At 27.8% G+C, this 17645-nt stretch overlaps 1 protein-coding gene across 1 annotated transcript in view; it reads right to left on the reverse strand.

The window, feature by feature from the left end:
• Positions 1-213: 213 nt before the first annotated feature.
• Positions 214-17645, reverse strand: part of Chm (lysine acetyltransferase chameau) — a 29831-nt gene continuing 12399 nt past the window's right edge. Inside the window, exons 9-12 of the mRNA XM_074252745.1 lie at positions 8019-8112; positions 2276-2422; positions 2035-2141; positions 214-944 (exon numbers count right to left, since the gene is read on the reverse strand). Coding sequence (XP_074108846.1) covers positions 822-944; positions 2035-2141; positions 2276-2422; positions 8019-8112 — 471 coding nt within the window. The 3' untranslated portion in view covers positions 214-821. The remainder of the gene's footprint in view (positions 945-2034; positions 2142-2275; positions 2423-8018; positions 8113-17645) is intronic.

Consider the following 17645-nt stretch of genomic DNA (forward strand, 5'->3'; position numbering starts at 1 on the left):
AAAATAAATCATTTATTATGTTAAATCTATCATTTTAATGTTTCTGATGAAAAAATCAGTCAGAAATTAATTTTTAAACAAAATATAAAACTGTGTAAAATGTTGTTCCTTCTGGAACGGCGGGAACTGATGCCGCGCATGCGCAGTATACGTTCTAGCATTATTAACAATATTAAAACCATAAAAAAAAATTTTTTATAGATACTACATCAATATTTTTAGTTTCAACTTTATTTTTACACATTTTTAATAATTTTTTTTTTTTTATAATAAAAATAAATCACTTTCTAATAAAACAGTTACTTTTTTGTTCAATTTATTGTTCCTGATAAAAAAATCAATTAAAAATTAATTTTTAAACAAATTTTAAAATTGTATGAAATCTTGTTCCTTCTGGAACGGCGGGAACTGATGCCGCGCATGCGCAATAGAAGCACTATGATAGATATCTCTTTAAAACTAACCATACGTGTTATTTAATAATTATTTACATAAAAAAAAAATTTTTTTTTTCATGATTTAATTTTAATTAAAATTAATTATTATTATTAATATATTTTACACGTCAAATAAAGGAATGTTAATAAAAATAATGGAAATTTTTTGTACATTTTTTTTAAAGTTCAACAATAATAGATCTATTATTTATTACACTTATTATTATTATTTATACTAAATATTTTTATTTACAATTACGTCTTAACTATTTCTTCGCGAAGAAACTCGTTAAGGCACAAATTTATTAAAGTTTAAAATTAAATAATTTTCATGCAAAAAATTTAAAAAAAAAATTATTTTTACTTATTTTAAAATTTTCTAACTCAATTGGAGGTCGACGACGTCTTTGGTGGCTGGAACGGGTTCCATTTGAGACATTCAGGATCTATTTCTTTATAAACTGGCCCGCGGCGTTTGACACGTTCTTTGTAGTCGTCAATCACGTCCTAAACACAGTTAATAGCTTATTTAATTTTGTTGGAATTTATAAATTAAGGATATCAGTAAATAAAATCGACGACGAGTCTGCGCGTCGTCTTTGCTGTTACATTGATCGCTATTTTCCAATACAATACAATACTATACGATTACATGTACATCTATATGGATCGTAGGTATGTAATAAAATATATATATATATATATTGTTACAAGACTATTAATAAGTCTACTGTCGTATTGAATATTTTTTTAGAGTTTAAAATTTATTTTACTTCAGAAAATATATTTTTTTTTTAATTTTATAATTATTTAATTTTTTAGAAAAAAAAAAAAAAAAAAAAAAAAAAAAAAAACTTGTTTCTTTAAAAATTGTTAAATTGCTCTGTACTTTCTTAAATATTGACGTTTTTTAAGATATAAGCTCATCCTGATGTTACACTCATCGAGAGCTTTCATTTGAGTACCCACATGCATTTTTGATATAATTTTCATATATACATATATATAATATATATAAATATATAAAATATATAAAAAATTGATGTGAGTACTCAAATGAAAGGTCTTGATGAGTGTAACATCAGGATGAGCTTATATCTTAAAAAATGTCAATATTTCACAAGATACAAGGTCATTTGTTAGTTATGTATATAAAAATATCTTGGGCACAAAATTTTTCTTATTTTCTTAATAATATAAATTATAAAAGTTTTATAAATTTTTTTAATCCATAAAATATATAATAAAAAATTTTTCATTAAAAAACTTTATATTTTTCTTACTATTGACTTTTCTCGGTAAGTTTTTATTAAAAAGAAAAAAAAAGTTTAATAATTAAACTTGAGTCAATATTTAAATATATATATATATATATATATATATATATATATATATATATATATATATATATATATATATATATATATATATATATATATAAAGTGTATAAATATTAGAAAAAAAGAAGAAAAAATAAATGTACACTTTTTAAAAATTTGTAATTAAAAAAAAAAAAAATTATTGTTTGAAAAAAAAATTCTTTAATCGATAAGAAAATATTTTTAAATTGATTGAAAATGATAAATGATGATCTCACCTGTTTCTTAAGAATGATGTGTTTACCCTTCCAGTACTTCATCATTCCCAGAGCTTGTAATGTGCTGACGATATCGTAAGTTTCGATAGCCATCTCCTTGCTAATGTCTATATTTATAAATGTTTCGCATTTTATTAAACTTCTGGTTATTGTTTCTCAATGAAATAACAATAATAATAATAATAAATATATAAAGGTAAGTAAATGGTAAATAGTAAATGGCGATAAGATTGAGACAAACCTTTTACAGATAATTCCTTGCCTCCAAAATGACAAAGATACTGCAATAATACGTCCTTCCAGTAACTTCGATAGGAAATGAGACCTAGATCAGACAATGGCTTTTCCGGTGAGCCTATTTTCTTCTCTACTCGCGTTAAAAGATAGCCTGTAATGTAAAAAATTTTTATGAATTTTATTATTTTTCATGAATCAAAATTTTAATGATAATAATAATTCTACAAAATAAAAAATGACCTTGTATCTTGTGAAATATTGACATTCTTGAAGATATAAGCTCATCTCGATGTTACACTCATCAAGATCTTTCATTTGAGTACCCACATCAATTTTTCATATATATATATATATATATATATATATATATATATATATATATATATATATATATATATATATATATATATATATATATATATGAAAAATATATCAAAAATGCATGTGGGTACTCAAATGAAAGCTCTCGACGAGTGTAACATCAAGATGAGCTTAGATCTTAAAAATTGTCAATAGTTACGAAAGTACAGTGCAATTAAACAAAAGTAACTATTTGATAAAGCAAAATTTAATTTATTTATAGTTCACAAGTCACGGCAGTCATACAATGACTGCAAGGTTGCTAGTTATTATCACTCTCGGTAAAAATTGAAAAATGTTAAAGAAAAATAACAACAATAATATTTTTTACTTAAGGCTACATACTTCAATTATCTAGACAATTTAAATCAATATTACAAAAAATGATTCATGTCTAAAAATGAAAATAAAATTAGTATGACTTGTTAGAGGTAGTAGTCATTATAATCAGAATTATCAATGATTGTAATGATTGTATCGGTAGTATTTTATTCGCCTCACGGCTCAAAAAGTAAGTAGCCAATGAGGGAGCTTCGCGGATTCGCGTCATTACAATTCCTCGGTGTAACGAGGTGGAACGATCGTTCAACTAAGCATCAGGGCCAGACGTCTCATCCTCTACCGGTCACTGATCTCTTCTTCACACTCATCATCACTGTCCCTATACACAACTCTTGTATTCCCTCTTTCTTCATTGTCTTCTCTTTGTCTTTTTTATTTACGTCCAAACCCAAAGTCAAATAAATTTCTTTTTACCTATCTCGCTCTTGTTCGTTTAATTTATCATTCGATTATCTTCTCTCTTCTTTCTTTTTGATTATTTATACATTTTATCTTTGTCTCTTTTCATGTTAACTCTTAAGCCATTTCTATCCACAAATTGTGTGTTCATTCAATCGAATTTAATTTAAACTAATCCCTAAACTCGACGGACAATCCCAACAAATTCATCAAACCCGTCGAATTTTATCGACACAATACCAAACCAATTTTATCCTTTGTATCCACTTCAAACTATTATATCTTTTGTTAATTTTATTGTTTTCATTTAATACATACATTCATATTCATATTTTGTATCTTTACTTTTTTATGTTCAGTTTCAAATGAAAATTAAAAATTCTAAATTTTGAGCATAATTTAAAAATTCCCCGGGAAAATAGTTCCGTGACGGCCGGTAGGTGGTGAAAAGTAGTTCAGAATTCCCGTTTGCAGAGTGGTAAATCAAAAAAAAAATTTATAAAAAGTTTCATTTTTATTTGAGTAGAAAAATTATTGAATTAAAAAATTTTTCTCGATTTAAATAAATTTTATTTAATTAGATCTAAGTTACCCTTCCAGTGTAAAAAATGTCTATAAAAAATAATAATTAAAAATTAGACTATTTGGCGGGAATCTCCTTAAATACTCAGATTTTAAAATTCTAACTATGAGAGCCGTAGCCATCTAGCGGAATTTTTTTAAACGAATTCTTTAATTTATTCTGTAAATTTATATTGTAAATTATCCATAAATTACCAATTTTTGATTAATATAATTTTTTCTTTGTGCGTAATCAGCGCTCGAGCGATAGCGTGAAGTAACTAAAAAAAAGCGCGGTAAATTTGAATAATAATTAAATTTTTAATATTAGAAATCAAAGTACAAGTCTACTAGCGACAGAAGGTCACTTTATTCATAAATACTCAATAAATAAAAAAAAAAAAAAATAGGTTAATCAGGGATTACATAAACTAACATTTAATCTTTAATCTTGAATGTAATTTTTAACAATGTTAGCGAAAATACGCGGTCATAAAAATAAAATAATAATTAATACAGAGATAAATATATAAATATATATATATATATAGTGGCGATAATAAATGTGGTAGATTTAATTGCACACTGACATATATTTATGGATTACACAATTGCACTGTTCCACTTACTGATCAATACATTAAATGTATAATACAATACGGACAATTATATCAACAATGTATCACATAAAAATAGCCAATAATTTTATATAATATCATTATAATTACTTGTGTTCATGAAAATAATATTGTTATATTTTTTTATATTGTTTAATTTTATAACTCAATAAAATTTTCAATTATTATTATTATTATTATTATTATTATTATTATTATTATTATTCTATAATAAAGGGTTAATAAAAATCATCGATTGATTGTTATCCTTAGTGGTCCAATAATCTACTCCCCACATAGGTATCCCAAACAATGGCAACAATTAAGCGGAGAGCTAATAATCAGAGAGTGATAAGTCCTTAACGAAATCAATGAGTAATTTGTGAAAACCTCCGGGGATTGTAATTCGTCGGGAGAGCAGTAGGAGCGTTCAATTTAGAGATGTAACAGAGCTCGGAGGACTTGGATGAGGAATATATAAACCCATCCCTTTATTTAGCCACCGTCAAATCCCCAAGTTAACAGAGCTCTCTGATAAACCCTGAAAATCCAGAGCTCCCACCACCGTCGAGTATTGTAGGGCTGGGCCAACCCGCTAACCCGCCAGACAGACTGCCAGCAGCCAGCAGCCAGCAACCAGGAACTAGCTAGCTAGCTTGCTAGCTAACTGAAGCTATCACTATATACCCTCTGTACAAGTTCAACGACCGTCTCCCAACAAAATTCCGCTGATCCTCCCTCCGACGCAGCCCCGCCGCTGCATTACCAAACTCCCGCGAGAAAGGATAGACAGACAGAAGGTATATATCTATCTGCCACAAAAGTATCATCAGCATCGACCGTACCCTGGCCTACCCTACAGCACATATTCCTGGCTAGCATCCTTCATCATACCGTGGAGAATCTTAAGTCATAAAGGATCACCGAGAAACTCTGAATATAAGAGACAGTAGCATAGGCTTAGCTTGACTTTGCTTTGCTTTGCTTTGCTTTGCTTTCCTCCCTGGTTGCTCTCCAGGCTTCGTAGATTGCTAACCATTTATTACGCTTTCCTGGTCAGTTTGTGGAGTTTGTTACCAGCGACAGACTGGTTTGCATTGCCATCATGGAAGTATGCTCTACAACTACCACCAGGACAACAATGACTTGCACAGCTACCGGTTAAACAGACGGACCGGGCTTACATCAAGGGCGCAGGTCGTTATGAACCCTTTCCACCCTTAACCTTTTTTATCTAATGCGATGCCTGATGGGTGAGCGAGGTCATGTGAGGTCACGCAATTGTAATTCACCTATGAGCGGATTACGGTATCCCGTCTCCCTTATTCATATTGTAGTTTTGTTTGCTGTCTATGGATCTATATCCATAGCTTCGGGTTTGGTTTGGTTATTTACAAAAATCTTTTAATTGTAAATCGATTTGTTTTTCGATAAACACCGACAACTTTTCAATCTCCCTAACTCATAAAATTCTGATAAATTCTCATAAATTCCCCCTAAAACAATCTGTTACTAATTCCTAATCGCTATTTTGATCCAACACCAAAAATACTTAATAATAACATAATTTTTCTATAAAAGAAGATAAAAGTCAATGAACTCTTGACGTATCCAGGGATTTTGGTACATGCGCAATTCCCATTTACTTATTTTTCCTTTAAATTTATCTGCTGTGCTATACTCTGCTCCTTTTCTTCATCTACGTACAAATATACATATATTTATATATATATATATATATATATATATATATATATATATATATATATATATATATATATATATATATATATATATATATATATATATATATATGTTTTCACTGGTTTCCAGGATCGACATCAGTAGTAACCAGGGACAGAGTAGTTGGCTGTGTGCGTCGCCAGAGTATATAGCAAACACAGTAGGTACCGGCTGGATGGGTGAAGGGTGTGGGTGTCGATCGATACGGCGAGACATCGGCCATCTCGCTTTTCTGCGGCAGGATTTCTCTCTTCCACGAGCTATCACTGTCTTTATCTTCCTTTAGAATTTTCTTCTATTCTCTTTCTCCCTCGTACTAATACTAATGGTAATATATAGACCTAACCCAACCCGACCACTTGACAACATTGATACGAAGCCCGTACCGTTGCTCACCCTCATCCTCATCATCAGCATCACACCACGGTCACACCAGACGTCTACCCACCAGCACACCACCGTATCACCATCACCATCACCACCCTGGCTCTGTCTGGGCTTCACAAATGCGTACGCAGAGCATTGAACACACAGAGGATTCATAACCAAACTTCATCCATCTCTTTCTTCAGTAATCCATCTTTCTCTCCTTCTCTTTTATCCCTGTGGGGTACATCACTCATTCCACCCTACCAACTTCACTCCCGCTATCACGTAGTAGAGTACGGTGTTACTAACTCCACCACTTGACGTCAGCATCAATGAAAATTACGTCACTGTTAAAAACGCCAACGAGGTTTACATTTTCACCGTCATCAGACAGTTCATATGCTTTTATTTTATTTTATATTTATTTTATCAAGTGGAAGCTTACTATGTCACGATAATTATGGATAACAAGAAGATAAATTGGACAATTACCTGCGTCAGTTCATTATTTATTTATTTTTTTTTTTAAATTAATTGAATTTATTTGAGAATTTTGTGTTTTATAACTTGGTTTAATGGACAATTAATAGATTTTAGAATTTTAAAAAAATTAGTTCTTGGTTTTGCCGATAGGTGGCTACGCTCTCTCGCTAATGGAAAAATCTTACCAGAGTATATATAAGGGACCAAACTTTTTATATCCGTAAAATATATTGTAAAAAAACTATTTATAATAATTATTATTGTCGTCTGACATTATTAAAATTGGATTTTAATTTAATTTTAAATATATTTCATGCATTTTAACTTGTAAAAAATAACTATTGGAAATTTTAATTTTGTTTATGAGTTTATTTATAAGAAAATTTTTTAAGAGCTATGAAAATAGTGCTTCTTAAAATTTAAAGCGATTTTCGAGCTGACAAAAGCGTTATTTTAAATTTTTTACGCGTCTGTAAAAAATAAATTCGAAACTTTCTGTGAATGAGTTCTATAAAGTTGAGGTAAAAGCTGAACGAGTTCGGAATCGCTCGTTGTCTCTCTGGCCTTTAATTTTTAAAGTTCATAAAAAGTTTCAAGTTATCTCAAATTTCACAGTTTTTTTTTATTATAGAGGTTTTCTAAACTTGTTTTTTATAGGTTCGCACTATCAAGGACAAAGAAAAGTTTATAAAATACCGAGGACTCAAACTAAAATCCGTATAGATGAAAAATTTTTATGTTAAATCGAAAATTTAAGTTATTAATTATGAAAATTGCAAGAAATATTTTTTTTTCGAATTTAAAAAAAATATTTTATAGGATTTGAATTTTTTAAGAATTTAAGAAGAAAGAAAAATAATTAATTTTACTCACTAAAATCGATTAAAAGTCTCCCATAGCCCTGACGTTGGTACGGTGGTAAGGTCAAGATACATGAGACGTTGTAATTTAAAAATGAATTTTTTTCCTGCAATTTAAAATTAAGAAAATTAATACTAAAAAAAAAAAAAAATAGACAATTTTCTTCATTTTGATTGTTATTAAAAATTTTTTTTCTTTTCCCAGTTTGAGTTAAATTTTATTGTTTTTTAAATTTAAATCTCTGAAATTTAATAATAAAAAATTAATTCATTAATAAAAAGTTTTTTTAATGTTGTATGATAAATTTCTTCACAAGATCTTTGATGCAATCTACAGCTTACTATAAGAGAATAAATTTAATATAAACAATTTTGTACTTGATTAAATTTGGTACACACAAAAAAGGTTCTTTGTACCGTACACCTAAAGTCAATAGTTCAGACAAAAGAAGTCAAACGTTTGAACTATGAACTTTGTTATTGAAACCTCTTCTATTAGAATTTTTTATTTTTATATTTATATCTTTTTAGGAAAAAAAAAAAAAAAAAAAAAAAAAAAAAAAAAAATTTGTAATAAGTCTTCACAATTTTTAATAATAATTTCATCTTAAATGTGAGGGATAATATATTTTTTTTATAATACCTTATATTCTTACTTAAAATTATAATTAAATAATTTCTGCCTGCGAGAAGGAATCTTTTCATGCGCCACCTAGCGGTCGGTGCTCTAACTACATAGAAAAAAAATTTGCGTTTGATACTTGACACTTATTTGGGTTGAATTAAGAAAATTAACACGAAAAACTGTTAAATTTAGGGGAGGGTGGGGCAAGATGGTCCACCTAAGCCAGTTTTTATTTTTTGTAGCTTTCTACTATAAAGTGGATTTACACTCGTCCAACTTTGACTCAATTCACAGGAATTTTTCGAAAGTTCAAAAAAAAAAAATTTTTTTTTTTTTTTGGGCAAGATGGGCCCACCTCCAAAATATGATGAAAAAATATTAGAAAAATAAATTTTTGGTCAATTTTTGAGGTGGACCATCTTGCCCCAGGTGGACCGTTTTGCCCCATTCTCCCCTACACAGTAAAAAATTTTTCGTCAATGCGTCAAAAAATTTTGTGTTAAAAATTTTTATGTCAAATATTTAACACTTTTTTGTGTTAATTTAACACAATCAATATTAAATTAACACATAAAAGTATTAAATATTTAACACAAAATTTTTTGACGCAATGACGGAAAATTTTAAAAATTTTATGAATGTCTCAAATTAAAATTATCATTTAATGAAATTCTTTTCTTTATAATACCTTATATTATTATTTAAAATTATTTATTTCAATTATTTTGAGTAAAAAAGTTTAAATATTTATTTAATAAAAATAAATGGACTTTAATGAATAATTTAGTAACTATTAAATAGAACAAAATCCTTCTATCAGTGTATAATTAGCTTAAAAGTGTGTCAAAATATTTTAAATGATAAAAAAAAATTTTTTTCACCGACTGGATCCGCGAATTCGCGAGTCAAAAATGGACTCGCTGTTCAGGAGGCAAGACGTCGGAATCTGCGGGGAAAAAACGTAAGGGGCCCGGATCCACATAGCGAAACAGATAGACTTGTACAAACTAGGAGAGACGACCCTGAAATTCAGCGGGTTTGGGAAGGCCCAAGGACGTCTTGGGCCCCAGATTCTCCAGTCGTTCCGTTTCGTCCTCGGCTGATTCCCTCCCACATATTTTATTTATACTTTCTCCCGCTCTTGCCCGGGATTTTTGCCCGTCTGTTCTCTCACTTTGACGCAAAATCTCTTCAGAGCATATATATATATATATATATATATATATATATATATATATATATATATATATATATATATATATATATATATATCCATACACATAAAATAAAAGAAGAGCAGACTATCGAGTATTACTCGTTCACAATGATTCGCCCATTTTCGTACGTCCTTATCCCCCTTATTTACTTGTTAGCTTTTAACAGTTGGCCTACAACCACATTCTACTAAATTACTCTTATATCTTGTATCTTGTATCTTGTATCTACTCAGAACTGAGAACCACACTACTATATTGTATATAGTTGTCAACATTTTATTTAAGCTTTGTCCTTCAAATCACAGATTTATTTTTACCGTTTAGTTTAAGAGCTATTTTAAATTTTAGCTCACTTTTGCATGAGTAGGAGACCCAGACTAAGGACTAACTGGACAGGAGGCAGGAGCCAGTTAGCAACAGTCTGCCAATTCCAACTAATTAAATTTTAGTTATCTTTTTTTCATTTTATTTAGATTTTTTTTTCTGTATTTGCATTGCAATAAAAATAAAAAATATTGTCCAAAAAATTGAGATAAAATTGTGAAGGAATTAAGGACGTTAATGCAAATAGAAATACTTTTGTAAAACATTTTAAAATTAATTTTTAAATATTGTAAATATAAATCTTTGTCGGAAAATTTCTCCTCGAATGGCAAAATAATTTTAGCTTTATATCACCATAATCGAAAAATTATATAATTTTACAATAAACTTAAAATAGAAAACGAGGAAAATAAAATAAAACTTTTCCATTGTTTTTGTAGAATAGTTTCCGTCGTGAAGTATCGAGCAAAATAGTTACTTCAATTGAATTATTATCATTTAAACAAAAAACTTTATAACTCTTGTTAAGTAGGTCATTTCGCGGATTTATCTATTTTTGAAGTTATAAAATATTAATAAATTTTATTTTTTATTAAATGATGATAAAAATTAGTTTTTATCACAATTATTTTATTATTATTCAAATTTTAATAATAATAATAATAATAATAGTAACTAGCGACCTTATAGTCACTATTTGACTGCCGTGATTTGTAAACTATAAATAAATAAAATTTTGCTTTATTAAATAATAATTTTTGTTAAATTGCACTGTACCTTTTTAAATATAGATATTTTTGAAGATATAAGCTCATCCCGACATTAGAATCATCAAGAGCTTTCATTTGAGTACCCACATGCATTTTTGATATATTTTTCATATATATATAAATATATAAAATATATGAAAAATTGATGTGGGTACTCAAATGAAAGGTCTTGATGAGTGTAATCTCGAGATGAGCTTATATCTTTAAAAATGTCAATCGTGCACAAGATACAAGGTAATTTCTCAATTATGTATCTAGAGGAGTATTTTCAAATGCAGCCTAAATTCTTCTCATAATAAATTGACTATCGGTTATATGAAACTTTAAAAAGGCACAAATTTAAGTCAATAATATATTACTATCTTCTTACATTTAAAAATTTGCGATTTGGCAACAGCTCTGAAAAAATAAAATAAAAGAACGAAATAATGATCAAGTCGGTCTTATTTACAATTTATTTCTCTTGGACACACAGAAAAATAAGTTACCATCTATAGAAAAAAAAGTCTACACAATCGGTAATTTTGGAGCCAAAAGCGTCTATTGGATGTTGACTTGCTTGTAAAAAAAAAAAATTGGCAAAGCATCGAGCCAACCTGTATTTTTTGGATGCACATCACACATGTAGTTATAAAAAATACATGTGTAAGCTATGCAGCAGCAAAGCAATGTGAATTTTTCAGCTGACGTAAAAGTTACAGGTCAGAAGAGATATTAAATAAAATGGATAGGATAGGATGGATGTAAAAGACTGCGACGTCGACCGCAGTAAGTGCATGCGTGGTGTGTTGCAGATATTGGAATGCAGCAGAAGTCATTGCAACTCCTGAGTCTGGCACATGCGCGAGTTAACAGTTGAGAAGCCAGAGTAAGAGTAAGAGTCTACATGCTACATCCAACATGCAACTGACTGATTGTATGTATACAAAGAAAAAGACCTCTGATTGTGATTGTCTCTTTACACAAGATCAAAAGAGAAAGAAAGACACTGTGCTGTAAAAAATAAAACATCTACTTGCTGAGGAAGAAGAAGAAGAACAAGTGAGACAAAAAGATACTATACCAAGACGATTGGCTTAAGAGTTTCAACTCCAAGGAGTGTTGAGGCGTAATAAGGCATGCGGATCTATACAACCAGCTTATATATATATATATATATATATATATATATATATATATATATATATATATATATATATATATATATATATATATATATATATATATATATATATTTTTTTTTTTATTTCATTATCATTATAAATTATAAGCCAAGGAATTTTTAGTTTTTATTTTTAAGCCATTTTAAATTTATCAACTCTCGGCTCCTGCCTACGTTGAATTACACGTGATTGCACCACTACTCCCACAGGAGTTGTGCTGCAATCTATTCTCCATATATTGCTAATTTATACCATTTTATTTTAATTGATGGGCATTTTATTGCTTTATTAATTGCTGTACAAAAACAAACAATTCTGTGGAATTTATTGATTATGAAAGTTTGTACGAACATTAGATATTATAGTAAACCTTCAATGAGTAAATGCTTCGTAAGTTCAACGACCGCGTTCCAGACGCGACTAGCTCGCAAACTTTATGGAGTAAGCTCGAAAAAAGCTGGGAAAACTCTTTGATTTAATCTTGTAAAGTCAAAAGTTATCCGGATTTTAATAGAATTTTCTTTTTCTTTATTTAAAGTATAAGTTTGTCGGAAAAATAAATAATTTTTAAAAGGTAATAATATTTTATAAAGTGAATAAATATTTTTAAGCATAATTAAGAAATTACATTGTATCCTGTGAACTATTGACATTTTTAAAAATATAAGCTCACCTTGATATTACACTCATCAAGAGCTTTCATTTGAGTACCCACATCAATTTTTCATATATTTTATATATTTATATATATATATAAATATATGAAAAATATATCAAAAATGCAAATGGGTACTCAAATGAAAGCTCTTGATGAGTGTCACATTGGGATGAGCTTATATCTTTAAAAATGTCAATATATAAGAAAGTACAGTGCAATTTAATAAAAGTTATTATTTAATAAAGCAAAATTTTATTTATTTATAGTTCACAATTCACTGCAGTCACTTAGTGACTGCAAAGTTGCTAGTTATTTTTAATAATGGTTAAAAAAAAATTTTTTTTTAAATTTAAAAATTTTTCTAATTTTCAAATTTAAAAAATTTTTTAGAAATAATAATTATTTTTATTATTAATTTATTAAAAATAATTTACTGAAAATTAATTTACTGAAATTCTATAAATTTTGTGGATGTATTTAATTTCTGCAATGTATAAATCAAATTTAATATTATAATTTTACAATTTAAAATCCGCATTATTACTTCAGAACACTGTATGTATAAAGTACTTCGCAAATTAGCGAATAAGAAAATAATTTAATATCGAAAATTTCAATTAAATATTATGCAAGAATTTCCAGTGATCGCGCAAATAACAACTCATTCTTAACTAAAAATAACTCTTTTACAGTTAATTGAACTATTTTTGATTAAAAATTAAAAATTAATGTCTAATGAAAACGCTGGTACATTAAAGAGTACTCCATTATTTACAGCTCTGGTTAAACAAGCCCGGCGCAATTTAATATCATCCCATGTAAAATCTTTACAGGCTCATCATTCAATCACACGTCATAATTAAAATATTGAAAAACAACGCTTGGGTATTTGTTATTGCTGTTTATTAATGTTTAATATTTAAAATTAAAATATGCATCTCTGTAATTCATTTTAATGCTCGTATTTTCATTCATTTCAGTGTTTAACATTCAAATTAAAATTTAATTGATTACTTATTTACTTTTTTAATTGTGTAATGGATAATTAAATTCCATAAAGTATTATAAATTTTTTTTTTTTTTGATATTTTTAATTTTAATTGCATGAAATAATTTAATAAATTAAATCAAATCAAAACTTATATTCGGCTGAAATAAAATAACAAAGGCAATTGTCTTCCACTGACATTAACTTACCAATTTTATTTTTTTTCCGTATACACACAACAATTACTTAGTCATACAAGTGCGCAAAACACTTAATAGCAATGTGCTCTTACTTAATCCAACAAGTCATTTCTATATTTAGATTTATACATTACTGTTAAAATTCCTTTTTCTTTATTCATGCCCGAAAAATGTAAATAATTGTTCAGTTTTCACGGTCATCTTTTTTTTTTTTTTTTTTTTTTTAAAAAATTGAAAAATTAACCGCTTGAAAAATTTTAATTTTTTTATATTAATCATAAAAATTGTGAATAATTTTTCAATAAATTTGAAAGCTTTTAATGTTAATAAATTTTTTTTTTTTTTTAATGAGATTCAATAATTTTTTTACTCAAATGAAAATGAAGCTAATTAGATATATTTTTTTGATCTACCACTCTGTAAGCGGAAATTCTGAGCTACCTTTCGCCACCTAGCGGCCACCACGGAACTATTTCCCGCGAATTTTTAAATTACGCTCAAAATTTAGAATTTATATTTATAATTTGAAAAAAAAAAAAAAAAAAAAAAAAAAAATTTTAATTATCAAAAAACTTCAAAATTGAACAAAAAGTGACGTAATTTTATAAAAAAAATTTTTTTTCCCAAAAAATAAAAAAAAATCAATTTTTTCAATTTTTGAAGAATTAAACAATTATAAAAATCTAAGCAAAGCCATCTATAATTTTTTTTATCAGAAAGTCGAGTCAATAATTTATTTCCACTTGTAATTTTTATAAGAAATAATTTATTCTATTAAATTTTATTCCAAGAATTTAGAAAAAAAAAAAATATTCACAGCCGAGCTATCAGTATAAGATGAAAGTCAAAGAATAATATCTTTAACAAATTTAAGCTTAAAGTTAAGTCATTAGTCATTGTCACCCGGTCTCTCTTCTGTCACTCTTTGTTCACCTGCACCGACAATTTTTAATTCTTCTCCCTTAGGAGAATTGTTTACCTGAGTCAAGTCCTGACTCAGAGCCGAACCAGGAATGCAAGTCCTCGGGTTTAGTTTGTGAGTGTACAATACAGGAATGGAAAAAAAAAAAAAAATCTAAAGAGTAAGAAAATATTTTTTTTTTTTTTTTTCCCAACTAATTATCGCCTCTGCAGTATTTTAAGTTGCAAGTTTTCTCTTAACTTCTTTATGCTGCTACAAGATAAATGGGGTTTAAATGCCTTCCTTCATTGTCATTGCAGTACTAATAAATCGTATTATTTCAGGCAAACGTTAAAAAAATAATTTACTTTAAAGCAAGTTTCTGCAATCCGTACATTAACGGTGAGAAGAATATAGTTATATTCTCAATGTAGATAAGAATTGATATACTGACAACGTTAAATCGCGTGTGAAAAGGTAAAAGGGTGCATAGCTACGAGTTAGTAGAGATCCATGTTAAAAGGGCGCGTCAAAAAATTTTTTTTGCCATTTATTTTGAAATCTTTCGGAGCAAAAAAATTTGTAAAACGAAAAAATTGAAGACTAAAAAGCTAAAAGGGCGTATCTCAAGACATAACAATTTGATTTTAAAAAATCTAGTTATTTTATTTTATATTTAGTACGTAATTATCAATTTTTGATTATGCTTTAAATTTTTTGAGGATTTTTTTAACTGGGAAAAAATTAATGAATAATTTAAAAATTTTGTAGGGTTATTTATTATAAATTGAAGTACCGAAAAAAAATTTTTTTTAATTTTTTTTTTTTCAAAATGGCCGCCGTAAAAATGAATCTACCGAGGCCCTCTCGGAAAAAAATATCAATTTGCGGGCGTTCTCACTTCTTAATTTAATATAAAATTTTCTTTTGTCCGAGTTCTTTCTTCGTTACATTTAAAGAGTCTTTATCTTAAACATCACTACCATCAATTTATATTAAAAGAAAATTGTGATTATTCGTCCGTATAATCTCTTCTAAGTCTGTATTTCTATTTTTGTTCCACTTCTGTGAGGTTATTTTTTCATTATTCGGTAAGCTTTAAACAACCTTTCTTTTGGAAAAAACATTCGGCTTGTAAGAAGCTTCAGGAGCTTTTATCAAAGAAAGCTGTCGTTCTTAGTCGAGTTTCATTCTGTATATTGAGTTTAAAGACTTGTGATAGCATGAGGAATAAAATATTATGTTATAAAAAAATGTCAGATATTTTTATATTAAAATTCTCGCTAACAAACAGTTAAGATGATCAAAGTCATGACTCAGGCAATATCGAGATGATTAATCTTGAGTAGTTTCAATACACCCACCAAACTCATTCACTAAGTTATAATTGGACTGAATCAATAGAGACTGTTTAATATACACGGATATATTAACTTTATTTATTTATATTTTGTATAAATCTTGCTTTTGCAAATCTATAAGCTTTTAAAGTTAGTTTAATTCATGCTAATTAATTACTAATTAAATAAAAGAGATTTCGAGAAATTTAAAAAAAAAACGGTGAAAAAATTTGAAAAAAAATTTTCTTTTCAAGTGGTTTTTTTGGAATAACTTTGAAACGGCTTTATCGATCATTTTCAAAAATTAATCAGGTTTTAAGCTTGAAAAACCACGTCGATTGCGGGTAATCCGGTCAAAATCGGTTAATTCGTTCGAAAGTTATTGCAGTTTAAAAATTAAAAAAATAATTTTTTATCAAACTTTAATCAGATTTTTTAGCGCAAAAGCATAAAAAAGCTATTTTTTTTTGACCTTGTAAAGCTCAAAATAACACATGAATTATATTTTAGAGTATGAAGAGCTCAAAATAACACATAAATTATTTTTTTGAAGTAATTTTAAGCAAAAAATTCAAATTTGCAATTTTAAGCGCTTAAATATGGAATTGGCGGGAAATTTAAAAAATGGCCTTTAGGGTCAACTATTTTCTTAATTTTCTTTTTCATGTTTTTACAAAACAAGTTTGAAACCAACATTTGTTTGTTCCATAATAAACTCGTTGTGGATTTTACGCCCGAGTGAATTTAATTTTTTATTAGAATTAAAAATAAAAATTAAATAGCGCCAGGTGATTTTTCAAGTATGGTAACCTATATTTTACGTTACTCATGCAAACTAATGCAGTGTCACCAGCATAAAGTACACGAGCGTACGAAGAGTTTACCGAGCAGAACCTGGAAATTTCACGGATAACGCTAGAACAATTTAAATTAAAAATTCCACGGGTAAAAAACGTAAAATTTTAACCGCAAAAAAGCTATAAATTTTACAGTATCGTTATTTCTAAACTATAGAATCCTTTTAGTCATCTAGAATAATAAACTATTCTTTTTATAAATAATTTAAACACTTAAATTGCCCAGAGTAATTTTCCGGTAAAAATATTCCTCAGAAAATCATAAAGTAATTCAACTAAGCCCTTTAATTTTAAATTCTGATAAAAACTCGTACGTTTTTTTTTTTTTTTTAGCAAAATTGCATGCGAAGAATTCTAGAGCTTATTATAAAGTACTGCAAAAAAAGCATCATAACCTACTTCCTACTTCTTAAAATCAATACATTTAACACACCAGCACAAAATTAGCTCTATTGAAATAATTAAATTTATTTTCTCACCCAAATTGTTCACCCTTCAACCAATTAAGCGAATACTTATAAATAACCTTTAATTAAATTAATATAAACGATACACTCCAGGTATCAATCTAATTTATAAATTTAATTTTTATCCTGA

This window comes from Cotesia typhae, unplaced genomic scaffold (genome assembly GCF_013202065.1).
Source record: "Cotesia typhae breed Kobodo isofemale line unplaced genomic scaffold, CoteBio_Ctyphae scaffold_121, whole genome shotgun sequence".
In the NCBI taxonomy this organism is placed as follows: Eukaryota; Metazoa; Arthropoda; class Insecta; order Hymenoptera; family Braconidae; genus Cotesia; species Cotesia typhae.